Genomic DNA, 27907 nt, shown 5'->3' with positions numbered 1-27907 from the left:
TCGAACAAGCAATCCTATGTGCTTTAGAAGCACATACGATCTGCTTAGGACTGCAAGCAAAGCCAGCCAGTCATACGTGCAGCACGATGTGCGCACAATCGATCAATGAAACTGTGCAGATCAGCCAGATATCATTCTAGTCACAGTGTGTGGCCATCTAAAAGCCATACATATAATATAAAAGCCATTCCAGTAACTAACTATACATGGTTTCTCCCAGCTCACTGAATGGTATTATTAACCAGTCTAGAACACTACATGATAATAGTATTCAGAGATATTGGTTACATATATTTGCGCAAATTTATGTGTAAGCCTCTAAGCTGTCATCAAAGCTTCTCTGTATATTGGGGATCCCTAGCGCAATATCTAAGTGCAGGGTGCGGCACCCCAAAAAACAACACAAGCTAGAAAGCCCAGAGTATCACACCGGTGAAAATACTATAGTGTTAATAGGTAGGAAGCCAAAGCTATATATAGATAGCTTTGGTTGCCACTAGCTACATTCCAGTAACTGACTGATAGGATTTTTATGACAATCTATCACTGACCAAATAAAATGTTAGAAAATCATTTTGTGGCCAACGACAGAGACTGTAAATTACCTTTATGGCTAAGGAAAAGGCACTTGTCTTGCTGACTTCAGACTGCAGATACAATGGCGTTCAAACTTTAAGTTTGAACTCCATTGTATCTGCAGTCTGAAGTCAGCAAGACAAGTGCCTTTTCCTTAACCATATAGGTAATTTACAGTCTCTGTCGTTGGCCACAAAATGATTTTCTAACATTTTGTTTGGTCAGTGATAGATTGTCATAAAAATCCTATCAGTCAGTTACTGGAATGTAGCTAGTGGCAACCAAAGCTATCTATATATAGCTTTGGCTTCCTACCTATTAACACTATAGTATTTTCACCGGTGTGATACTCTGGGCTTTCTAGCTTGTGCTGTTTTTTGGGGTGCCGCACCCTGCACTTAGATATTGCGCTAGGGATCCCCAATATACAGAGAAGCTTTGATGACAGCTTAGAGGCTTACACATAAATTTGCGCAAATATTTGTAACCAATATCTCTGAATACTATTATCATGTAGTGTTCTAGACTGGTTAATAATACCATTCAGTGAGCTGGGAGAAACCATGTATAGTTAGTTACTGGAATGGCTTTTATATTATATGTATGGCTTTTAGATGGCCACACACTGTGACTAGAATGATATCTGGCCGATCTGCACAGTTTAATCGATCGATTGTGCGCACATCGTGCTGCACGTATGACTGGCCGGCTTTGCTTGCAGTCCTAAGCAGATCGTATGTGCTTCTAAAGCACATAGGATTGCTCGTTCGATCGATCAGGTTATTCTAGTGTATGGCCAGCTTTAACCCTTTCAAGTCCAACGACTGGTCCGGTTCAACAGCCCTAGCGCTAGTAGCAGATCCAGTGGTGAGCCACTTTAAAATAAGAACATTAACATCATTTAACATTCAATGTGGACCATCTTTGAATAAAAAAAAAAAAAAAAAACAGAAATTACAATTACTTTAAACCAGACTGTTTGAATTGCAAAAAAAATTGGACTGCAAAGGGTTAAGCTCCCAATCCCCCCCCTCCTCGACCAGGACAGAGGAGGTCAAAGAGAACACTCATACTAGGCCCCAACCTTGTGAGGGGCCCCGAGGCTCTGGAACGGTAAGCATGGCTGCAGTAGTGGAGTCCTAGGTTTACTACAGTGCTGTCTGCCCACCTGGGTTCCTGGGAGGAAACTTATATGGATCCCAATCCAGTAACTCCCCTCGGTCTGGTCACCAGTCCGGCTACCAGTAGTAATGCGTTAAATGACATCCAGCAACACAGAGAACCATACAATTTAATAAGAAAAACACATTAAATGTAAGAAAAATCTGGATGTGCGGTGTGGGGGGGGGGGGGGGGGGGGGGGGGGCTTGGAGAGCAGAGATCTCAGTGTACCAGGCCCCAAGATTTCTGTTGCCGACCCTGGCCCCTACACTACATAACACTGCAGCCCCTACACTACATAACACTGCAGCCTGTGAGTAGGACAATAAATTGAACTGTCCCACAAATATTGGGACAGTTAGGGGGTATGCGGCAGCGAAAGGGTTAAGAGAAGAGGGTGAGATTTAAAATGTTGCTGTTATTTGTTTCTAGACAAAAAATGTGAGTGCAGCTTGTTACTGTTACTTTAACTGAAAACGAAGGAGGCGTTACAGAAAGCAGACAAACCAGAAGTGTTTCTATGCGCTGAACTCCCAACATGAACTGCTAAGGAGTACAAAGGGGAAAGATTGTTAAGAAACAGTTTGTTGTCCAATTGAAGCACACCATTACAATCTGCTTGCTGGTCTAGAATGTACCGAAGTGTCTAAGACATCCAATCCCTACCCCCTGGCATGTAGAGAGGGGGTGTGAACGTTCATCACAAACTTTACCTGCTGCTTCTTCCAACCATGAGATCTGCCAGGGAAAGTACACAGTGAGAAGCTGGATATACTTATTAACAAGTGCAGCACTTTATGCAGCATTTGCCTACTTGGGTTACATATTATCAGCTTTGACCACTTCCACTGAACACAGACTACTTCCAGACAGAAGGTATAGTATCGATATTACGTTTTCCCACTATAGAAGCAGAAAGGTTTTTTTAGCGGGCAGGGAACACATACACACATAGGACCTGTTTCATAGTGTACATAAATAAAAAGATAATGTAACTTTGTATCTGTCAAATACCATGTTTCCATGCAAGGGAAGCAAATATACAAATAGTATATGCTTTTGTGCAGCATAAATACTGGCTGTATACATATATAAAGGTGCATACATGCGGTGTGATATTGGCTATGTATGATTTTGACTATGCAATTTCCCTGAAACTCCCAGGAGCCCAGAACCACACAATCGGTCTATATTTACTTGATATTTTGTCTACGGACAATTTTAACTATACTAGAACACTAGACTGTTTACATTATAGGTATATTCAAATAGTGTTGGATCCATTCCGACATTCATTTGTCGGAATGGATCCTACATCACCCATTCAATCTGCGAGCAAGCCTGATTATCGGATTTGGAAGCTGCGGCTCACCCGGGACCAGGTGAGCGATGGAATGAGGCGGGATGGCCCCAGGTTAGCTGCTCTTACCTGGCTCGGTGACAGGTTGAGTGAGCGACGGAGAAGGTGGCGGGAAGATGGCAGACGGCGCCAGGCAAGCCACCTCAATCTGACTTATTTAAAGTCGGATTGAGATTGTCGGAAACGTGGCCAAAACCTGTTGGATTTGGCCGCGTTTCTGACAAAAGCAGGTGGATCGGTGGCTATTCCGCCAATCCACCTGGTTTCCAACAGGTCAAAGCATTTTTCAATAAGGGCAGAAAATAACCTGCCCTTATTGAATAGGTCGGAACCCCTTACAGCCTTTTCAAGTCAGAAAATGCTGTCTTTCTGACAAGACAGCAGTTCCAACAGCAATTGAATATACCTAGGGTTAAAATTGGCTTGCCTGCACAGATAATTTTTTCTTTTGATGCTAATCCCACAGGGACACACATCGGCATCGCAAGCTGTATGCACACTGTTCAATTTGTGCTAACTTTTCTTCTGATTTTGACTATAAAGCTCAAATCGCACCGTGTGTTATTCTTAAGGTCCATACGCACTGGGCGATTTTGTTCAGGTGTATGGACAACAATGATGTGGAAAATTGCTGGGCTGAAAACCGCTCAGTGAATACACACTGAGTGATTTTCGCCCTTCTGAGTGATTTTCCCGGTGGAGGATGACTTTCCACAGGAGGACGTTATGGAAAGACGCCCACCCCGTCACTCATCTGCTGGTAATACTGCCGCCGGGGAGTCATTGGGGATCGCCGCCTGGAGAAGCGTAGTATAAATATAAACCACACCACCCTGCTCCCAGTGCTGCCTACTGTATTAGCACGGCGCCGGCTACGCTGACAACGTAGCTTAGCCAACGTTGAAAACGTAGCGTAGCTGGCCGCCGTGATAATACACAAGTGCCTTTTTTTTTTTCAAACTGCGTTGGGTCCCTCCTCAAGAACCAACACTGGGCCCAACCAGCCAGCAGGGTAATGCCACAGCCAGGGGGAGACTTTTTATACAAGTCGCCCCGGCCAAAGCATTACCCCCCTGACCGGTCAGCATGGGCAGGGATCCTGGGGAAGTGGGGACCCCCCCTCCAGAATTTTCCTGCCCATGCTGAAGCCCGAGGCTGCTCACGGTGGCCCTGGGCAGTGGCCACCAGGCTGATAAATGTGTAAAAGTAGAATAAACGATTGTGTATTGTTGTGGAACTACAAGTCCCAGCAAACCTGCACCGCATGCAGGGACTTGGAAAACCACAAGTCCCAGCATGCAGGGCATTAAAGGGCCCGCAGGGACTTGAAGTTCCACAACAGTACAAATAGTGAAAAAATACACACACACACACACACACATGGGCAGCAAGAGTTTATTACACACATAGCCCATTCAAACAATACTCAACTCTATGTTGACACAAAAAATCGGTCCCCTTGTCCAGTAGAATCCATGTGGGGTTCCTGTTGAAAAAAAACATACTCACCAGCCAGCGTCAGTGCTTCTCTGGGACCTCTGGAATGCTGTAGACACAAGACGGACTTGTGTTTACATGTGTGGCTCCAGCACACAGACCAGCAGTTAAACCCGCCCACCAGCCAATCATGTTCAGTCATCGGGATTTCTCCAAACAAGATACCCCTTTAATGCCCTGTATGCTGGGACTTGTGGTTCTCCAAGTTCCTGCATGCAGGGCAGGCTTGCTGGGACTTATAGTTCCATAACAATACACGCAGTAGTGGCGTAACTATAAATTTTGCTCCCCCAAACCAAAAAATTTGTGCCGCCCCCCCCCCCACTAACTATATATATATATATATATATATATATATATATATATATATATACACATACATACATACATATACACACACACACACACACACACACACAGGGATCCAGAAAAAATGACAGTGGGGGCACTACAATAAATAAATGGGGGGGCAGTTTCGTGCAGGTTCCTAGAAAAGTGTGTATGGTCTAATAAAACGGGTTGTGGACTCCAAGGAAATACTGTTCCCAGGAGCCACAAATTAATTTTCATCATTCCGGGTGCATGGGATACAGTTCTAGCTGGGGACAGATGGGTATATGCTGGGCAGAGAGAGGGAGACAGATGTGGGGAGAGGGGAGATAGATGTGTGATAAAGCCCAATCACGTGTAGATGTAGGTGGCTGGTACCTGAGACTCCGGACTCCTCTTCTGGCACTGCTCTGCTGGATCTTGCCGGCTTCACTCGCCTGCAATTCGGAGGGTGGAGGGACAAGGCTCCCCGGGAAACAATACCTCAAAACAACCCCACAAACCGGCCAGCACTCGCTAGGGCGATGATCAGAATATTTTATTTGGATTACTAGGAAGTGCAAAATCACCGTCACCACAGGGGAATTTATCAATGTAATAACAATAAAACAGGAGATCAATAACAGGTACACAACCTGTACATTACAGTTGTCAAGTATTACAGTAAGAACGTAAAGTGTCCCGCAATGAAAATATTGTGCGCAATGGGGCCTGTTGTAATACCCGTAGGCCACAAGTCGCATAATATACAACTTCAGCAATACCACTATTAACCTGGACACTATAGAGAGCAAGGGTCACACATCAACAGATTTGTAACTACACTTTGATAACGCTGTAAGACTATACAGTTAATACAAACAATAAGAAAATGTCCATAGATCCAGGAAGGACACTGAGGGGGAAATTTACCAATATGAAAAACCTAGTTTTTCGTATTGGTTGTTTCCCTACGACTGCATACGACTGTTTAAGTCGTATGCAAAGTCGTGTTCCGGAGGGGGATTTACAAAGCAGTCAGATACGACTGCTTTGTAACCCTCCGATGGTGTAATGATTCGTATTAGCGGCCGTATATACGGCCGCTAATACGAATTATTTCTAGCAGTCTGCACGGATCAAGTCAGATCCGTGCAGGCTGCAAGGTGTAAAAAAAAATAGAAAAATAAATAAATAAAAAAAAAACCGGCGTGGGGTCCCCCCCACAGCCATAACCAGCACCAGGCTGAAGGAGCCGGGGCCGGTAATTAAAAATCAGGGAACCCGACAAATAGGGGTTCCCCGATTTTTAACAACCAGCCCCAGGCTCCAGGTCCGGGGCTGGTTCCCAAAATACGGGGGACAAAATGAGTAGGGGTCCCCCGTATTTTAAGAACCAGCCCCAGGCACAACCAGCCGGCAGGGTAATGTCACAGCCGGGGGACACTTATAATATAAGGTCCCGCGGCCAAAACATTCTCCCTACCGACCAGTCAGCCTGGCCAGGGGCCCTGGGGGAGTGGGGACCCCCCCAATAAAGGGGTCCCCCCCCTCCAGGACTTACCTGACCAGGCTGAAGCCTGGTGCTGTCCCCGGTGACCCTGGAGCGGTGGTCACCGGGCTGATGGTATTGTGTAAAAAATAGATAAACCATTGTTTTTTACTGTGGCACTACAAGTGCCAGCAAGCCTCCCCAGCAAGCTGGGACTTGGAGAACCACAAGTCCCAGCCTGCTGGGCATTAAAGGGCCCGCTGGCACTTGTAGTTCTACAGTTAAAAAAATAGTGCACAAAACACACTGACACACTTTTAAAATAAAACTTTATTACACACAAAGCCCACACATACTGATACTTACCTATCTTCTTCCCATAGGTCGCCCTGATGTCCTGTGTCGTCTTCGGGATCCATGTCGACGTCCTTCTTCATGTCGACGTCGCTGTCGGCGATGGTGTCCCCGTCCGGATCCGAAGAAATCCATTTGGGAAGCTGTGGAAGGAAACCATACTCACCTGTCCCAGCGCGACGTAGTCCAGGTAAGGGTCTTTGCAAAAAAATAAACCGAAAACCCCGAAACCAAACCGGACACGACGGAGACACACGGTGTGTTTACATCGTGCGGCTCCGCCTCCCGAATGCCGCTATTGGCCGCCTTGCGGCCTAGCGGCCAATCAGGAGCCGCTAGGCCGCAAGGCGGCCAATAGCGGCATTCGGGAGGCGGAGCCGCACGATGTAAATAAACACACGTGCGTCTCCGTCAGAGTCCGGTTTGGTTTCGGGGTTTTCGGTTTATTTTTTTGCAAAGACCCTTACCTGGACTACGTCGCGCTGGGACAGGTGAGTATGGTTTCCTTCCACAGCTTCCCAAATGGATTTCTTCGGATCCGGACGGGGACACCATCGCCGACAGCGACGTCGACATGAAGAAGGACGTCGACATGGATCCCGAAGACGACACAGGACATCAGGGCGACCTATGGGAAGAAGATAGGTAAGTATCAGTATGTGTGGGCTTTGTGTGTAATAAAGTTTTATTTTAAAAGTGTGTCAGTGTGTTTTGTGCACTATTTTTTTAACTGTAGAACTACAAGTGCCAGCGGGCCCTTTAATGCCCAGCAGGCTGGGACTTGTGGTTCTCCAAGTCCCAGCTTGCTGGGGAGGCTTGCTGGCACTTGTAGTGCCACAGTAAAAAACAATGGTTTATCTATTTTTTACACAATACCATCAGCCCGGTGACCACCGCTCCAGGGTCACCGGGGACAGCACCAGGCTTCAGCCTGGTCAGGTAAGTCCTGGAGGGGGGGGACCCCTTTATTGGGGGGGTCCCCACTCCCCCAGGGCCCCTGGCCAGGCTGACTGGTCGGTAGGGAGAATGTTTTGGCCGCGGGACCTTATATTATAAGTGTCCCCCGGCTGTGACATTACCCTGCCGGCTGGTTGTGCCTGGGGCTGGTTCTTAAAATACGGGGGACCCCTACTCATTTTGTCCCCCGTATTTTGGGAACCAGCCCCGGACCTGGAGCCTGGGGCTGGTTGTTAAAAATCGGGGAACCCCTATTTGTCGGGCTCCCTGATTTTTAATTACCGGCCCCGGCTCCTTCAGCCTGGTGCTGGTTTCGGCTGTGGGGGGGACCCCACGCCGTTTTTTTTTTTAATTTATTTATTTTTTCTATTTTTTTACACTGCAGCCTGCACGGATCTGACTGATCCGTGCAGGCTAAAACGCAAATAGAACAGGAAAATGGTGTTCTATTTTCCTGTCGTATTTGCGTGGGTGTTTCACACCACTAAGCAGCCGTATTGTCAGTACGGCTGCTTAGTAAATCAGAAACCACCATTCTTTTGAATGGTGATTTCTGTCGTATCCTATCGATGGTGTAGACATTCGTATTTGTAACTACAAATACGAATGTTCCATCTTTAGGACTACGAATTGTTGTATTTTTGGGATTGTAAATCCCGAAAATACAAATTCGTAAAAAAAAGGTGTATTTCTCCCTACGAATACACCTTTTTTCTACGAATCCATTTTGGTAAATGTCCCCCTGAGTCCCTGGGGTTTGGCACTGAGCCAACGAATACAACTGTCCCAATGGTAGTCACTGGTTAAATGCGGCAGCGAATGGGTGAACACCACCCAATCGCAGGGGTTTAGGCTGCAAGGCAGAGGCAGGCTGTTCTGAATTAGTCCCTAATAGGGAAGGCACACGTGGTGCAATGGAAGGCAAGAAATCTCTGTCAAGTTAGGGAGCTGCGTTCCTTAGTGGCCTCTTTCTCCCCCCTTGTACCGGTCCCAGCCGGGTACCGTTAGATGCGACAGTGATTATCAACCGGCCAAGTGTGTGTGACGGGGTGCCTGGGTATTGGGCCCAAAGGGGTAGTGGCGCTAGGGTGGTAAGTTAGCCGGATGGTGGGCGCCAGTAAGGATAATGGCGCTGGGGACTGGCAAGCTGGTTGTACCTGGTGGTAGTGGGGTACTGCACTGGGGCTGGTGACCTGGCTGAGTGTATACCTGGTGACCGCATCCAGTTGCAGGCTCCTGCCCGTCTCGACCAGGAACTCCGCTCTCCCCACCGCGGGCGTCTCCACCGGACCTCGACCTCTTCACCGGGGACACTAGTGGGGGCGCTGCAGGCGCGGCGTTGCCCCACTCAGTGACTCCGCCGGCTCTCTGCTGTGGCGTGGCGTGCTGCCTCTCGGTCCTCTTCTCCTGCTGTCCGCACGGCGTCTCTCTTACCCGGCAGCGACGTCACTCTTCTGCACCCGGGTGTCAGCCGCCTCGCGATCTCTCTCCTCGGCTGCAGCAGCGCGCTTCCCCGGCTCCTGTTCTCACACGCTGTCGGGTCTCCTCTCTCACGCTGTTTCCGTCCGTCACCTCCTTCCTCTGGGCGTTCCCGTCTCCTCTTCGCGCCACCAGCCTTCTCCTCCCCTCTTGGTTCCCGCTCCGTCTTCTCTGAGTCCGGATTGGTGGACGGGCAACCCGGTCCTTGAATGGCCGTCCGCCATGTTGGTTGAGGGCACCGCTGCCCACCAATGTTAAACAAGCAAACCCCTGGCGGGGCTCCAAAACGGGGCACCTCCAAGTTCTGGGGTGCCACATGCCTCCCTGCTAGAAAAATGCCAGTCCGCAGGCATTATATCGGGGTTGGCAGTAGTCCAGTTCCAGTCTTTTGGTATAAAACAAAACATTTAAGGCCTGGGCCTTTCTGCATAACTAATACCCGTACATTCCGGTGAGGAAAGGTTAGGGCACAATTTGCAATATACAATAATACTGAAAGAAAGTGCTTTACATTCTATACCTCAAGGGTAAGATACCCTTGGTTGGGCGCTCCGATCTGCGTGGCTGTACCACCGGTGGACGGACCTCCGGGGAGTCGTGACCGGACACTGACGGGGGTCCCTCCGCCACAGGAGTGGGGGATACCCCTGGAAGGAAGGGTGCCGGGGCACTCATGAAGACTAACATATCAGTGGGGCTGTCCCAAGGCATGCCCCCCCAGGCCCCCTGCCCCTCCACCTCAGGCGAGACTCTCGATTCCGCTGGTACTTCGGCAGTGCAAAGCTTGAGCTGGTCCCTTGCCACCACGCTGATGGCTCCTCCAGGGGTCTTCCGGATCTCGTAGGTGTATCGGTCACCCGCGGGCGTCCTGACGACTGTGTACGGTTCATTCTCCCACATGGCGTCGAGTTTACTTGAGCGGTGATTCCGTTTCTTCCATACGGAGTCTCCTACTTTCAGGGGTGCGGGCCGGTTGTTAGCGTTGTAGTCCCTGCCTTGCCGGCGTTGGGCACTTTCCATCCGCTGAGTAACGACCTCTCTAGCAGCGTCAATCCTCTGCTGGTGCTCACGGACCCAGTCGGTCTGGGGTCGGATTGGTGGGCCTTCTCTCGGGGCCAGTTCCAGGTCTTGCGGCAGCTTGCCCTTGCGGCCGAACATTAAGTAGTACGGGGTGAAGCCGGTGGAACAGTGTTCGGCGTTATTGTATAGATACGCCAGTTCGGGAAGTAGGGTCGGCCACTTATTCCGATCTCCGGCTGACAGACTGCGGAGCATGCCGATGACGGTCTGGTTAGCCCGTTCGCAGAGCCCGTTCCCCTGGGGGTGGTAAGCCGTAGTCCGGATCTTTTGGCAGCCGTAGTAGGAGCATAACTCGTGGAAGAGTTGGGACTCGAAAGCGGGCCCCTGGTCCGTGAGAATGCAGTCGGGATAGCCATAGGGTCGTGCGAAATGCTTGAGGAACTGTTCCGCGGTGGTCTTGGCGGTGAGATCTCGGACCGGGACGACCACCAAGAATTTACTGTAGTGGTCGGTAATGGTCAAGGCATATTGATGGCCACTGGAGCTGGGTTCGAGCTTGACGTGGTCGAGAGCCACGATCTGTAGCAGGCGTTGGGTGGTTATGGAGTGCAAGGGGTCCCTCTGGGAAGCGTCAGGGGATCTCTTTAGGCTGCAGGGGACGCAGTCTCGACACCATGTCTCCACGTCTTCCCGCATACCCACCCAGAAATATCGGGTGCGCAGTATGGCTTCGGTCTTCTGCACCCCAAAATGGCCAGACTTGTCATGATACGCGGTCAGAAGCACTGGGGCCTGTCTTCTGGGGACAATTATTTGAACCACGGGGTGGTGCGTGCCGGGATCTACGCTGTCCCGAATCAGGATACCTTCTTCTTCCCGAAATCTGTCGCGGTGCCTCAACAGTTTCACAAGCTCAGGGTCAGCGTCTTTACGTTGGTGCCTGTCTAGCTGACGATGTTGGCGTAGTAGTACCAGGAGTTCTTTCAATACTGGGTCTTGGCGTTGGATCTTCTCCCAGTCGGCAGTGGGGGTGTCTAGCAGCCCACCTCTCTGGAGACGTGGCTCTGTGACGGACAGGGGGTCTGAGGTGACCACGTTCCTCGCTTTGTACGTCCCGAAGGAGGGCATCTCCACCTCTTCGCTCGGGTCCCCTTCTTCTTCTGGAGCGTCGATGACCGGCAACCTGGAGAGAGCATCGGCATTAGCGTTGGCCTTGCCACTGCGGTAGTGTGTCGTATACCGGTAGTTAGCGAGGCGCGACATCCACCGCTGTTCCAGGGCTCCCAGTTTGGCGTTCTGCAAGTGGACTAGCGGGTTGTTGTCGGTCATGACCACAAACGGGGTGGCAGCGAGGTAGTGCTTGAATTTTTCCGTCACGGCCCACACCAGGGCAAGCATCTCTAACTTGAAAGCGCTATAGTTTTCACAGTTTCTTTCGGTCTTGCGAAGGCCTCTGCTGGCGTATGCTATTACCCGTTCGTGCCCATTCTGGGTCTGGGAGAGCACAGCACCGAGCCCGCGGTTGCTGGCATCCGTGTAAAGCTGGAACGGCTTGTCGTAATCGGGGTAGGCCAATAATGGGGCGTCTATCAGGGATCTTTTCAGCTGGTCGAAGGCCTGCTGTTGGTCTTCTCCCCAGGTGACGGAGGCCGACCCTCTTCGTTCCTGGCCCGACTGGCCTCTCAACAGCTCGTGTAGGGGGGACGCTACCTTCGCAAAATTCTCAATGAATCTTCGGTAGTAGCCCACGAACCCCAGATAACTGCGGACCTCCCTGACGGTCTTGGGCGCTGGCCAGTCTCTGACGACAGTGATCTTCTCTGGATCGGGCATCACGCCTTCCGCGCTAACGACATGCCCGAGGTACTGTACTCTGGGCTTCAGCAGGTGACATTTGCTGGGTTTCAGCTTCAAACCGCTCTGTATCAGTCGTTTGAAGACCTCGTCCAGGTGCTGCAGGTGGTCGTCATAGCTCCTTGAGAAAATGATCACGTCGTCTAGATAGAGGAGCACCATTTCGAAGTTGTGCTGCCCAAGGCAGTGCTCCATCACACGCTGGAACGTGGCGGGGGCGTTACAGAGTCCGAAGGGCATTCTGTCGAACTCGAACAGGCCCATTGGCGTCGTGAAGGCCGTCTTCTCTCTGTCTTCTGGGGCCATCTGGACCTGCCAGTACCCGCTGGTCAGGTCAAGGGTCGAGAAGTATTCCGCCGTTTTCAGGGCCGTGAGCGACTCCTCGATCCTAGGGAGCGGATAGGCGTCCTTATGGGTTACGGCGTTCAGTTTGCGGTAGTCCACGCAGAAGCGTAGACTACCGTCCTTCTTTTTGACGATCACAAGGGGGGCCGCCCAGGGGCTATGGCTTTCTTTGATGACACCAGCCTCTTTCATTTCGGTGATCATGTTCCGGACGGGCTGGTACATGGCTGGTGGGAGGGGTCGGTGCCTTTCTTTGACCGGGGGAGCCGATCCTGTAGGGATGTGGTGGTATACCTTCTCTGCTTTACCGAAGTCGCTCGGGTGTTGACTGAACGCGGCAGCATTCCGTTCCACAACGCGGAGGACCCCCTCTCGCTTCTCGGCCGGAGTGTCCCCATCTCCGATCTGTATGGCTGCGTGCCAGGGGGATTCGCTGTCGTTTCTCTCTCCCTCCGTCACCCCTTGTTGAGCCGCCACGGCGCTTTGCCCCAAGATGTCCTGGAAGTCCACCCAGCTGATCCTGGCCACTTGACAATACTTGTATAGTCTGACTGCGTATGGGTGTGGATTCAGCAGCCTCACTGGTACTCTCCCTTGGACCACCTTCGCCAGGGTCCGGGCAACTGCGAAGGGCTGTCGACCGTCAGTATCGCAGGGTTCTATCAGGGCTTCGTAGTCCCTGCCTCCTGGGCCTGTCCTGGCCTTGCACCAGACGACTTGCTCTGAGTTTGGGTGCAGGAGGATCGGCCGGCGGTCTGCGATTCGGGCCTTCCCCACTTCTCCTTGCTCGTTGACGAACCTCTGCTGACCCGTGATCAGTCGCACTGTTTGCTGCAAAGCCCTCTTCTCTTGGGGGGGGCTGTTCTCATTTCCCACTGTAATGCTTCCACTACTTCGCCCGGGCAATTCTTTAGCACATTCATGCCCAGTATTATCGGCGGCAAGTATTCGTTGGAGTTGGTGGTGACCAAGAACCCCTGTTGGCCTAGGGTGGCTTTTCCCACTTGGACATCAGTTTCCCAATATCCTTGGAAGGTGATAGGCTGGCCGTTACTGGCTAGTAGGTGTAACCAGGTTGCGGGGGGAGACACGATGTCCTTCTGTGCCCAATGCTGTAGGAAGTCGGTGATCCTGATGGTGGACACCTGTGACCCTGTGTCCAACAGGGCTGTCATCTGTACCCCGTTCACTCTGATGCTCAGGTGGGGGCATTCCCCGACATATCGGGGCCACCATTCTGCTGGTGGTGTCGGACCGGTTAGTGCATCTCCTCCCGAGGGTCGGTCCCTTGCCTCGGGGTCCCCTCGTTTAAAGCCGTTTCTGGGCAATTTCTCTCGACGTGTCCGCTCAGCCGGCACCTCCGGCAGATCGGTCGCCCTTGCTGATCGAATTGGTCAGATGGTCTTCGGCCGGACTCGCGTGTGACTTCCCATCTTGGGCGATTCCTTGGGCCACGGTCTTGCCGCCATTCCCCTTGTCGACTTCTGCCTTGGTTTCTGTCTAAGTCTTCTAATTTCTGTGACATGCGCGTCATATTATTAGTTAGCTCGGACATCTGGCGAGTCAGCACGTCGAGCGGGCTTGGTTCTGCGGGGGCTTGTGCCTGTTGTGTAACGGGTCTACTTGGGTATAGGGTGTCCGTGATTTGCCCTTTTGGGGCCTGTTGGTAGACCTCTCCTTCTGCCGACTCCTCCTCTTCATCCCGGCCACTCTGGTTCATGCCCAGGATCTGTAGGGCGGTCTCTTTGAATTTGGCGAAGGAGCTGTCAGGTTGTTGCCGCCTCCACATACGTAATTGTGACTTGACTGCCTCCTCCCTCGCTCCTTCGATGAAAAGGTTGGTCAATGTTTCATCTGCTAGTTCTTTCGGTGTCTTTTCTCTCAGTTGTATGGCCTTCATGGCTTCCTGCAAGCTTAGCGCGTATTCCCGCAGAGGCTCGTTCGGCCGCTGCTTTCTTGAATACAGGCGGCTCTTCAAATCGGCTATCGTCTTTGATTCAAAGATCTCCCGCAGTTTTTCGAAGATTTGCTCTGCCGTTTCTTTTTCGTTGGCCTCCCACGTCCTTACTTCCCGTAGCGCTGGGCCTCTCAGTTGCCCCACCAGTATTTCTACGGCTTGTTTGTTGCCGAGCCGGTACAGCTGTGTCATGGAAAGTATCCGGTTTTTGAATTCTTTCAGCGTATGTGTCCCTGGGGTGTTGTTTCCTGAGTACGTCGGTACCCAGGGTGCGCCAAAGTAGTATGGCATGGTGATTGGTGCCGCTGGGTTCCCTTCCCCAGGTGACGCAGGGAGTCGTCTCCTCCTTCTGGTTGATGTGGGCACCTCCGATTGGTCCGAGTCCGACATCATTGAATCCTGTTCGCGGACGCCAAGTGTGATAAAGCCCAATCACGTGTAGATGTAGGTGGCTGGTACCTGAGACTCCGGACTCCTCTTCTGGCACTGCTCTGCTGGATCTTGCCGGCTTCACTCGCCTGCAATTCGGAGGGTGGAGGGACAAGGCTCCCCGGGAAACAATACCTCAAGACAACCCCACAAACCGGCCAGCACTCGCTAGGGCGATGATCAGAATATTTTATTTGGATTACTAGGAAGTGCAAAATCACCGTCACCACAGGGGAATTTATCAATGTAATAACAATAAAACAGGAGATCAATAACAGGTACACAACCTGTACATTACAGTTGTCAAGTATTACAGTAAGAACGTAAAGTGTCCCGCAATGAAAATATTGTGCGCAATGGGGCCTGTTGTAATACCCGTAGGCCACAAGTCGCACAATATACAACTTCAGCAATACCACTATTAACCTGGACACTGTAGAGAGCAAGGGTCACACATCAACAGATTTGTAACTACACTTTGATAACGCTGTAAGACTATACAGTTAATACAAACAATAAGAAAATGTCCATAGATCCAGGAAGGACACTGAGTCCCTGGGGTTTGGCACTGAGCCAACGAATACAACTGTCCCAATGGTAGTCACTGGTTAAATGCGGCAGCGAATGGGTGAACACCACCCAATCGCAGGGCTTTAGGCTGCAAGGCAGAGGCAGGCTGTTCTGAATTAGTCCCTAATAGGGAAGGCACACGTGGTGCAATGGAAGGCAAGAAATCTCTGTCAAGTTAGGGAGCTGCGTTCCTAAGTGGCCTCTTTCTCCCCCCTTGTACCGGTCCCAGCCGGGTACCGTTAGATGCGACAGTGATTATCAACCGGCCAAGTGTGTGTGACGGGGTGCCTGGGTATTGGGCCCAAAGGGGTAGTGGCGCTAGGGTGGTAAGTTAGCCGGATGGTGGGCGCCAGTAAGGATAATGGCGCTGGGGACTGGCAAGCTGGTTGTACCTGGTGGTAGTGGGGTACTGCACTGGGGCTGGTGACCTGGCTGAGTGTATACCTGGTGACCGCATCCAGTTGCAGGCTCCTGCCCGTCTCGACCAGGAACTCCGCTCTCCCCACCGCGGGCGTCTCCACCGGACCTCGATCTCTTCACCGGGGACACTAGTGGGGGCGCTGCAGGCGCGGCGTTGCCCCACTCAGTGACTCCGCCGGCTCTCTGCTGTGGCGTGGCGTGCTGCCTCTCGGTCCTCTTCTCCTGCTGTCCGCACGGCGTCTCTCTTACCCGGCAGCGACGTCACTCTTCTGCACCCGGGTGTCAGCCGCCTCGCGATCTCTCTCCTCGGCTGCAGCAGCGCGCTTCCCCGGCTCCTGTTCTCACACGCTGTCGGGTCTCCTCTCTCACGCTGTTTCCGTCCGTCACCTCCTTCCTCTGGGCGTTCCCGTCTCCTCTTCGCGCCACCAGCCTTCTCCTCCCCTCTTGGTTCCCGCTCCGTCTTCTCTGAGTCCGGATTGGTGGACGGGCAACCCGGTCCTTGAATGGCCGTCCGCCATGTTGGTTGAGGGCACCGCTGCCCACCAATGTTAAACAAGCAAACCCCTGGCGGGGCTCCAAAACGGGGCACCTCCAAGTTCTGGGGTGCCACAGATGCTGAGGAGTGCGCATGGGGCAGATGCTGGGTAGAGAGAGGGTGGTACAGATGTCGGGCAGGAAGAGGGGGACAGGTGATGGGCAGGGAGGTGGTACAGATGCTGGACAGAGAGAGGGGGAGAGATGCTGGGGATGGAGGGGGACAGACATTGGACAGAGAGAGGAAGACAGGTGCTGGGAAGAGGGAGGGGGGATGAATGGTGGGCAGAGAGAGGGGGTGGTTTGCAGGGAGTGGGGGGAGGGATGGTTGACAGGGAGAGGGGGAACGGATGGTGAGCAGAGAGAGGAGATGGATGGTGGGCAGACAGAGGCCGGATGGTGGACAGGGAGAAGGGGTACGGATGGTTGGCAGGGAGAGGAGGGGGGCAGATGCTGGGCAGGCATAGGGGGGAGAGAGAGGATATCCAGTGAGTCGTGGGCAGATACTGGGCAGGTAGAGTGGGGACAGATATTGGGCAGGTAGAGTGGGGACAGATATTGGGCAGGGAGTGGGTTAGGCACTGGGATGGAACGCAGGACTGGGGGGCGGGCATAGACGGACTACCTCATACATACATACATACATACATACACTGCCTCCCTGATATATACAGATACATACAGTACATACATACACTGCATCCCTCATACAACCATCCATACACTACCGACCTCATGCATGCATGCATGCATACATACATACATACATACATACATACATACACTGACTTCCTTATGCATACATACACTGCCTCCCTCATACATACATACATACATACACTGACTTCCTTATGCATACATAAATACATACACTGCCTCCCTCATACATACATACATACATACATACAACCATCCATACACTACCTACCTCATGCATGCATACATACATACATACACTGACTTCCTTATGCATACATACATACATACACTGCCTCCCTCATACATACATACATACATACACTGACTTCCTAATGCATACATACATACACTGCCTCAGAACTGCACCGTGGAAAGTGAAAGTAAAGTGACTGCTGCTGCCCTCCGATGTAAGCCCCGGCTCCTGAGTCCCGTCCAGCAGCAGCTGCTGCTTTCATCCCAGCCGGCGCTGCTGCCTGTCACACGCTGTGACACACTAGTTAGTATGCCGGGCGCCCACCGCAGGCGGCTCCCCCAAGCAGCTGCGGGGGCTGCCTTTATTGTAGCTACGCCCCTGAATACACAATAGTTTATTCTACTTTTACACATTTATCAGCCCGGTAGCCACCGGGGACAGCCCCGGGAGTCAGCATGGGCGGGAAAATTGCTGGTGCTGGTTCTTGAAATACAGGGGACCCCTGCTCATATTGTCCCCTGTATTTTGGGAACCAGGACTGGCCCTTGAGCCTGGTGCTGGTTTTATAAAATCCAGGGGACCCCTACTTGGTTTGCCCCCTGATTTTATGAAACCAGGACCGACTCTTTGAGCCCAGGCTGGTTATGCTCAGGAGGGGGGACTCCATGCCGTTTGTTTTTTTTATTCAAAAGGGCACTGAGAACTCACCTATTCACCAAATCGTACCCTTCCGCTGCATAAACTATTCCTGAGGCTGGTTCTCCGACCCCCTGCCTGCTTTCATCCTGCTATCAAGCCATCTCCCACTTCCTTGCACCTCATGTAATCTGTCTGTCTCCCCATCCTACTAGATTGTAAACTCCGCAGAGCAGGGCCCTCTTCCCTCCTGTTGTCATAGCCCTCTTCTCTTCACATTTCACTCACAGCTCTCCCATACTCAAACACTCAGTAACCATTTTGGTCCGCAGACTCATCTCCATCATTGGCCACAAGCCTCTAGTAATACGTTGATCAAGTCCTCACTAAATATATATATTCTAGCTGTTATGTGTATTGAACTGTGGCGCTCTTTACCTGTACTCTATTTTTTATATTTATTCAATGTAATGCTAAGTTTTGTCTCCCTGTACTGTTCCTTTGTACGGCGCTGCGAAACACTTGTGGCGCCCTATAAATAAAATTTTATAGATATTTTTTATATAATATATATAATTAGGAAAAGGGGGGATGAGAAAAATCGCTCTATAGTGTAGTATGTGGATTTCCACAGATATAAATATAAATATTGTGCGTACCGTTTTAAAGTACTTTTGTGCTTGTCAATATATGTGATGTTTGGATATCCTGTTCTTGCGGGTTACCAGGAAACTGCCTGGATAAGTTGGTTTAGCCTCTTCGGCCAGATTTCCCACAGTTTCAAACAAGGGTCCAAAACATCAGTGCCACGCAGTAGTGATAGAAAGAAACTCCAATTAAAATTTTTCAGTGGAGTTTAATAAAGTACAAAAAGTGAATTAAAATAAACAAACAGCTTACATAATAGCAGCAATAGAAGCAGGTTGCTCTCAACGCGTTTCGTCACTTATAGCCTAATTCCATAGGTTGGACTTCATGAGGAGAGTATATTTACATTAGCCAAAGAAGGTATACTTATAATGCAGTCAATTAAACCATCATACCAAATATGGGACTTCCGGGTTCCGTATTTAGCGCTTATTGCGCATGCGCTGGATTTTTTACAACCTCGCATGTATCTCCCGTCATGTAATCACGGGTCCTCAATATTTTTAGTGCGGCCAAAAAACTGTATCTACTATTATCTAATCCGGATATTTTTGGATAGATCAATGGAGTGATCACTGAATAGACGCTGTGCGTATGCGCACAGTGTCTATCTGCCCCCCACACACACACACACACACACCCCCCACCGCGGAACACTGCCAAAAAAGGAACCTTCCAGCGGTAAAAGGGACAGTTGGGAGGTATGTATTTCTACTTATATTCTTTGTGGAGTCTCCGAGCCTTATAGAGGTAACAGCTGGAAAGACTGGGGCTGGGTATTAGGTTTTGTCAGAAGTACAAAGCTATTCATTTATATTATATTCATTATTCATTTATATGACAATAATTCTTGAACTATCTTTATGTTTAATATAGTGACACCCTCTTATCATGTGGCTCCCTCTACTGGTACTATTGGGATTGATCCTAATATACAGATGGTATAGACAGAGTCAGATATTGAAAAATCTCACAGATAAATATGTCTTCATCACCGGTTGTGACTCTGGATTTGGGAACCTCCTGGCAAGAAATCTGGACAGACGTGGAATGAGGGTTCTGGCTGCCTGTCTGACGGAGACAGGGGCAGAAGAACTAAGGAAGGAGACTTCAGGAAGATTACAGACAGTCATTTTAGATGTAACTGACACAGAGAGTGTTAGTTATGCTGCCAAGTGGGTATCTACTATTGTTGGTGACAAAGGTTAGAATTTATTTATACATTTCAACTTCTATTTATGAAAAAAGTTAAATTGATAAAAAAATAAGATAAATGTACTGGGTCACTAACTTCAGGATCACACATGAATTTAATGTATTACAAAGATATATATACAGGTTGAGTATCCCTTATCCAAAATGCTCGAGACTGGAAATTTTTTGGATAACAGATGATTCCGTATTTCAGAACATTTTCATATTTCAATTACGAATAATGAGGTATCTTGCATGTACAGTGTGTTGTATAAACACATCAAACACATGAAATACACAGAAATATGTTTTATTTGTGCATGAAGCAAGGTTTGTGTATAATCTCAGACACTTAATATGAATGCCAAGCAATCATTTTCTTGCAGATATTTAGTGCCAGTTACAGATCATGTCCTCAGTAGTGCTGTTACAGATGTCCCCAGTAGTGCCAGTTACAGATCATGGCCCCAGTAGTGCTGTTACAGATGTCCCCAGTAGTACCAGTTACATATCATGGCCCCAGTAGTGCTGTTACAGATGTCCCCAGTAGTGCCAGTTACAGATCATGGCCCCAGTAGTGCCAGTTACAGATCATGGCCCCAGTAGTGCTGTTACAGATGTCCCCAGTAGTGCCAGTTACAGATCATGGCCCCAGTAGTGCTGTTACAGATCATGGCCCCAGTAGTGCCAGTTACAGATCATGGCCCCAGTAGTGCTGTTACAGATCATGGCCCCAGTAGTGCCAGTTACAGATCATGGCCCCAGTAGTGCCAGTTACAGATCATGGCCCCAGTAGTGCTGTTACAGATGTCACCAGTAGTGCCAGTTACAGATCATGGCCCCAGTAGTGCTGTTACAGATGTCCCCAGTAGTGCCAGTTACAGATCATGGCCCCAGTAGTGCTGTTACAGATCATGGCCCCAGTAGTGCCAGTTACAGATCATGGCCCCAGTAGTGCTGTTACAGATCATGGCCCCAGTAGTGCCAGTTACAGATCATGGCCCCAGTAGTGCTGTTACAGATCATGGCCCCAGTAGTGCCAGTTACAGATCATGGCCCCAGTAGTGCTGTTACAGATGTCACCAGTAGTGCCAGTTACAGATCATGGCCCCAGTAGTGCTGTTACAGATGTCCCCAGTAGTGCCAGTTACAGATCATGGCCCCAGAAGTGCTGTTACAGATGTCCCCAGTAGTGCCAGTTACAGATCATGGCCCCAGTAGTGCTGTTACAGATGTCACCAGTAGTGCTTTTAGTATTTATTTATTTTTTACTTTCTGGAATATATGGTTTTCAGATAACGGTTATTTGGATAAGGGATACTCAACCTGTATATAGTAATGTTTTGCAGCCATTAAGGAAAACCTACCGGTTCAGGACTATCCTCCGATGCACGCAGCATGTAGGCTGGCACAGTGGGAAGCTGATAAATCTTCTCGACAATGAGCTTGCCCTGGCATTGCCTTGCACTTCTGCATCCACCACATAAAGGGAGAGCACTAGGGGGAGCATCGGAGAATGAGCACTTGGTGTGAACCTCACTGCTCTTTTCCCACTACCAAAGTAATCTTTTGTTCATTTCTAACATTAATCAAATAAACCCCTTCTATGAATAGGATAAGGAAGTAGAAAAGCCCGGTAATCAGTAAAAAATAATTTTTTTTATATATTACTAAAAAACTGGTTGAATTTGCCCAACTATATCAAACCACAACATAAATTAGGAGTATGATAGTTGTGGTAAAACATCAGTGTGACTTAACAGATAAGCCTCTGCTTTAAACCTCTGAATATATTTTGGCTAATGGAACTGCATAAGTTAGGTCAATACTAAACAAATATAAATAAAAGTGATAGAATGGTTTACTGAGTCATGTATCAGCAACTTAATACATAAAAGCATATAGGCATGATGTTGTGAAACATCTGCACAATTACAAAGACCCTTAGAGACACCAGGAAAGATCTTCTGCCTTTAACAACTGCCTGATGTGACCTTAATTAGGATGCCACCAGGTCCTAAACCTTCATGCAGTTGAGGCTTATTTAATTGATAGGAGATCACAGAATACTGCTAGAGAAGTAATGCAAGTTTATTCCAATATGGTAATAACCGGATTCTCCAAAAGACATTAACGCAATTTCTCTTAGTAATGGATATTATTTTATGCAAGGCACATGTAGTTTTCCTTGCATAAACATTCTAAACAGCAACTACTAATAAAGTTACAAAAATAAAGTAAATTGGTTTCAGACAAGCCATGGATAATATATATATATATATATATATATATATATATATATATATATATATATATATATATACACAAAGATGCAGGCACTTAGCTGAGAGGATTTACTGCGAGCATGACCAGAGTATCAGCAACAAGATTCCATACCTCCCAACATTACCCTCTCCAGGAGGGACACATTGCTCTGTTTCTAGACTTCCCTCTTCATTTATTATTGCTAGCACCTGTTTTGAACAATGGTGTCTGAACACAGGTGATGGCAATCATAAATGAAGAGGGAAGTCCAGAAACAGAGCAATGTGTCCCTCCTGGAATGGGTCATGTTGGGTGGTATGATATTCCATTATTCCAGCAGCCAGAAAAAGAGGTTGAATGATTAACCACCCTGATGAAACTATCACCAGCAATCACTGTCCAAGATTATTTCAATGCAGCCACAGCTGAGCGGCTGAACATACAACACAGTGTCTTGACTACTTAGTAACCAGCAAACACTGTGACCACCGTGGGTCCTGGTTTCCTTGCAACCCAAGAACCATCAATTAGTGTGGCAGGTCAGATCCAGCAACCCACTCATCTGCCAACAGCCAGGACTAATATTGATGGGGAGTCTGCAGCTTAAAACACATGGCTATGGTTCAGTTGTTCAGCTGGGGGAAGATATGTGATCTGAGTGACTTAGGGCAGAGTGAGGCCTGTGATGTGTGTTCTGTGCAGCCCATCCCTTCTTCTTCTGCTTTAAAAGTAGTTTACTGGTCCTTTGGGGGGGGGAGGGGGTTTCACTCAAAGGGATCTTAGACTGCCTTTTTGCCATATTCAGCCTTATACATGCGGCCAACTTATGTTGTGCAAGAAGCAGTGGAACTGTGGAGATAGGAATGCTGTAGTGTGACTGTCATTTTAGCATTGAGGCATTTGAATGGCTATACAAGTTATTTAATTGTATGTCATATAAGACTACCTTGCTTTTGATTCATTTGGGAGATCCAAGTAGGGGGGAGATCTAGATGGGACGGGAGTTGTGGCAACACAATTTGCATCATCCCGGCGCTGCTATACGATTTGCTCCAAAACCATGGAAGGATTTGGTGCAAATCGTAGTTGTTCCTTGCACAGAGGTAGTTGTTCTCTGTGTAATAAAGGAGATGGAGATAGGTATTAGAACTAGCATTTTAAAGGGAAACCTATACTGTCACAACTGAAGGGCTGGATGAAGTCGTGTGGTGTGTAGCAACCGGAGACGGACCAAAGGAGGAAGGATTAAATTGTGCAGGTTTAATAATAGAATTCATAAATGGAACAATACACACTTGAATACTTTCTTTAAGTGGCAGTTAGTGGTAATAAGAATTGAGCCAGCACGGCACTTTGAAAGAAGAAAAAGTTCATTTAAACAATGACAGTTCAAGCACTGCGGACGGCAGGCTGGGGTCTTGAGGAATGAGGAAATCCGGAAAGAGAATGTACTTGATGGTAATGAGGGATCCTTGAAGACTGAAAGAAGATGGATGATGACAGAAGAATGGGAAGTTGCTTGGAAGCAGACGGCTTGAAGAGCTATAGGCCAGGAAGCTCAGGGATGCAGGCAGAGAACAGACTGTGGAGAGAACTGGCAGCGATGGGGTTAAGCTGAACCGAGACCAACACAGAGCACTGAAGCAAGGTACCAAGTCAGGAGAGGTGAGTCAGAGAGCCGGAGTCAGCTGGGAGCTGTGAACGCCTCTGGAGACTCTTTGTACTGACACTGAACAGGCCGAGGCAGATCCCCTATAAAACTCCCCGAAGTGGAAATTTTGAGAGTAGACAAGTGTGGAATGTTTATAGATCCATCTCTACCCTAGCTTCTGATGACAGAATTTTTATTTGTGTTAAATGGATATCTGTTTATGATATTTGGCTAATAGTCATATTTTCTTGTCCCTGCAGGTCTATGGGGACTAGTAAACAATGCAGGAATTAGTGTCCCAATTTGTGCCAATGAGTGGTTGAAGAAAGAAGATTTTTTAAAGATCCTCAATGTAAACCTGTTGGGGGTTGTTGATGTGACAATCCATCTCTTACCATTGATTCGGAAGGCCAAAGGACGAATCGTCAATGTAGCCAGTATTGCAGGAAGAATAAATATATGCCCTGGGGGATACTGCATATCCAAGTACGGTGTAGAGTCGTTTTCAGACAGTCTAAGGTTAGTGTCTCTAGTTCCTGTTATCGGCCTTTAATGTCTCCTGTTACCTTGTTTTATGTTCACAATCTTTCAACCTCTGAGTGTAGTCAGCATCCTCATACTGCATTACATCTGGCCCTTTAACTCATTACGTTTTTAGAGACACTGCCTCTTCCCTATATTGTAAACGGGACCCGGGTCGCTCAACCCAGGTTACCTGTTTACACTGCCCTTCTTTTAGTCCAGGTTGCTGGACTCAGGTTTTACCAAATGGCACTTTTACACCGCACAGAGATCCGGGTCGACCCGGCGACAACACGGGTCAGACCCGGGTTATTTGTGTAGTGTGAAAGGGGTATTTGTTTTATTCAATATTTCTGGATACATATTTTTTATGGAAATAATAGAGAATTACATACATGCTTCGTTGTACAGTCTATACCTATTTGGCTTCATTTTAATCTATAGTCTCCAATATATGCATGGAACATCATTTTACCTATACTTTTATAAGTGATACATGTGTATTTTCAGGCGTGAGATGCGACAGTTTCATGTGAAGGTATGCATTGTGGAGCCTGGGTTCTTCAGCACACAAATATCAAGCGGAGATTTGATACAAAGGGATATGAAGAGGATCTGGGAGAGACTTACAAAAGAAGTCAAAGAAAGTTACGGAGAGGAGTATTATAGAAAAGGTGAGAATAATGGAGTATAAGACAAAGGGCCTAATTCAGACCTGATCGCTAATGTGAGAATTTGCACATTAGAAAGCCACTGCCCATACAGAAAGAGAAAATGCCTTTTGCTAAATTGCAAGAGAATTGTGACTGTATCACTAATCGCTATCCACTCACAAATCCATACGCAATTCCCAAACCATTGAACAGTTTTTGAGCAAATGTGAGTTAATCTAAGGCTTCCACTACTCTGCTACTGAGACAGGCTGTGCAGTCTATCGATAATCAGCCAGGCTGCAAATTCACAGACCAGCAATCGGGTCTGAATAACCCGCAATGTTTGTATCTTATGCACTACCCAGGAGTGTAACTAGAAAATTCTGGGATCTATACCAAGCTTTTGAAGGGTGAAGACATATTTCAAGGGTACACCGCCTCTTCAGGATACCAACTCGGCAGTTACAGTAAAAGAGTGCAAGGAAATAAGTAGGATGCACTCTATGGGCGAGATGTATATTCCTTGAAAGTGATATGGAGGAGTGAAAGACCACCAACCAATCAGCTCCTACCTGTTATTTTTCAAACACAGCCTGTGACATGGCAGTTAGGAGCTAATTGGCTGGTGGTTTATCACTCTCTATTTTATCACTTTTCAAGCTTAGTACATCTGGCCCTGACATTGGCAGTATCAGAGAACCCAGTACTAAACAGTAATCAGGAAGCAAGAGGTAATGCAAGGGTTAGACCAGTGGCGTAACAATAACCCGCAGACCCCATGGTGGAGGGAAGTCACGGAGTAAGTGAGGGCACCTGGGGTCTGCGGAGCTATTGCTGCACTACACTACCGCCGGGACCTGCCTTACCCCCCCCTGCTTGCCACCAGTGCTGGGACCCGCAGATGTACTTGGGAAGGCAGTGGCACACACATACACCGCACATGAAGAGGAACTTGCTGTTCAGCCGCTGCAGCACTGTTTTTTCAGTCTACAATCCTCAGGTAAAAATAAATCCCTGGTAGCAGCCCCATTTTTGTGCGGGGAGGGGGCTCCAAAATCTATCTTGCCTCCGGGGGAATTCCATGAAGTTACGCCACTGAGTGATCATATTATATACCAGTGCTATTGTTGTCATAATTTAATACACTTGCCAAGAGGAGGGGTTTTCCGGGCAACCAGAAACCCCCCCTGCATTTACCTTTGCAAGCCTAGACCATTTAAATAAACTTCCGGGACAATTAATTTTCTGTAAGTTTTACTCAAAGTACAGTAGTCCCTAGGATTGTCGGTAGCTCACAACATTCGATTGGATGGCACCTCACCAATATTATTATCTGCCACTGGTTTTCAGTCTTTGCAGCAGGTCCTGATTGATTCCTTTCAGTTCATGAGCCGTCAGAAGTCATGAGACCATGTGAACAGCACAATACCATGGTTACTACCCAGTTATCAAATAGGCAAAGTAGGTGCCGCCTATCAGGGACCCGCAACAAAGGATCAAAATGATAATAACCATAGACATCAGAATCACATCACAGTTTCCAAACAGTAGACTGTTGGTTGAGAAAACTAAAACGTATTAGGGGATAATTTGCAAGGTGGGCCAGAGATTTTTGTAAGGAAAGTCCAGAGGGGCCTCCAAAGGGTTTAATTCAGCACTGGAAATACCATATGACCTATGATGGCACAAGGAGCAAGGGACAGAAAATGGGATTGAAAGTATACCCTGTCTTCACTCACCACGGGTTTCTAAAGGAATAGATGTTGGCATGTATAATAAAACAGCTAGCCCACTAACACTGCACCTGCCATCGCAGGTCACATGGTATCTCCCATGGTATTGTGCTGTTCACCTGGTGTGATGACATCAGAAGGTATATTAACTAAAGGGGATCTAGCCGCTATCCTCAAGTAGTTGTGGTACAAAATGTCTACCTCCAAAATGTCCACAGCAGAATTTCAACATGGCCTGAATGTTGACATTTGGAGTTGTCAACATGTGATTTTTTTTTGACATACACAATGTCACCATCGGCATTGCTTGAATTGTAAAGCGCAACGGAATATGCTGCGCTATATAAGAGACTGTAAATAAATAAATGTTGACATTGTCCACAATCAACATAGCATTTAAGGATAATTTCAAGCCTGACCCTCACTGCAGACTAATCCTAACACTAACATGGATGGTCAACATTGTCCGTGTCAATATGCACGGTGTCAACGATGTGAATGTAGACATTGTTAATGTCAGCATTTAGTATATACTGCCGATCTTAATGTGGCCATAAGACTACATACTCAGCAGATCACACTTTGGTGCAGATGATGATCCCCCTATTTAAAAGAAGGAGGCAGCAACTTTGCATATTGTAATTGATAGACTTCACATTGGTCTAAAACACCTACAAATATTAAGACAACTACTTTGCATTGAAATGTTAAGAGTTACTGTTCTATATCCCTCACTGACAACCATAAGAATCCTACGTTCACTCTGGTATAATATGTATTTTTTGTTTTATGTTTAGGTTTGGCCTCTGTTGATGGTTTACAACAAAGGTGTAACAAAAAGCTGTGGCTAGTCACAGACTGCATGGAGCACGCTCTGACTGCGGTTCATCCTTGGACACGTTACTCAGCAGGCTGGGATGCCAAACTCATCTTCTTACCTCTCTCCTACTTACCCACCGTACTCTCAGACTTCATCCTAACCATTGGTCACCCTAAACCAGCTCACGGAGAGTGATCTGTCTTCTGAAATGGTAAATTCTAAGGGTTCCGTACAGGAGCCCGATGCTTAGAATGCCAGCGGTCACATGACAGACAGCGGCATCCAACGCCTAGAATCCCAACACCTGGTGGGTAGGTATACTAACAATCTGCCAACCTAAAGGGCCCCCCCCCCCCTACATTAGTGAGATTTGGTCCGATTTGACCTGATTGTGATGGATCAGGCCGATAAATCGGACCAAACCTCATGTTTTGACATCCCGTCTGACCCAATGCGCGGTCCCGTGCGCATTTGGATCTGAGTCAGGAGGTCGGACGGGCTGCACATAAGATACTGTAAATCTTATGTGCAGCCCGGACCTGGGCTGGGGGATGCTGGGAGCCGGCAGTGGGAATGAAG

General features: G+C 48.4%; 1 protein-coding gene across 1 annotated transcript; it reads left to right on the top strand.

The window, feature by feature from the left end:
* Positions 1–2231: 2231 nt before the first annotated feature.
* On the top strand, positions 2232–27907 carry LOC146057710 (retinol dehydrogenase 7-like). Its single transcript, XM_083169302.1, has 5 exons — positions 2232–2613; positions 19367–19694; positions 23861–24119; positions 24633–24796; positions 27306–27907. Exons 2-5 carry the CDS (start codon positions 19382–19384, stop codon positions 27521–27523), a joined length of 954 nt encoding a protein of 317 aa, XP_083025428.1. The 5' UTR covers positions 2232–2613; positions 19367–19381; the 3' UTR covers positions 27524–27907.

This window comes from Crinia signifera, chromosome 2 (genome assembly GCF_055691185.1).
Source record: "Crinia signifera chromosome 2, ASM5569118v1, whole genome shotgun sequence".
Classification (NCBI taxonomy): domain Eukaryota; kingdom Metazoa; phylum Chordata; class Amphibia; order Anura; family Myobatrachidae; genus Crinia; species Crinia signifera.
The sequence above is the reverse complement of the archived record's forward strand: the minus strand, read 5'-3'. Positions and strand labels throughout refer to the sequence as shown.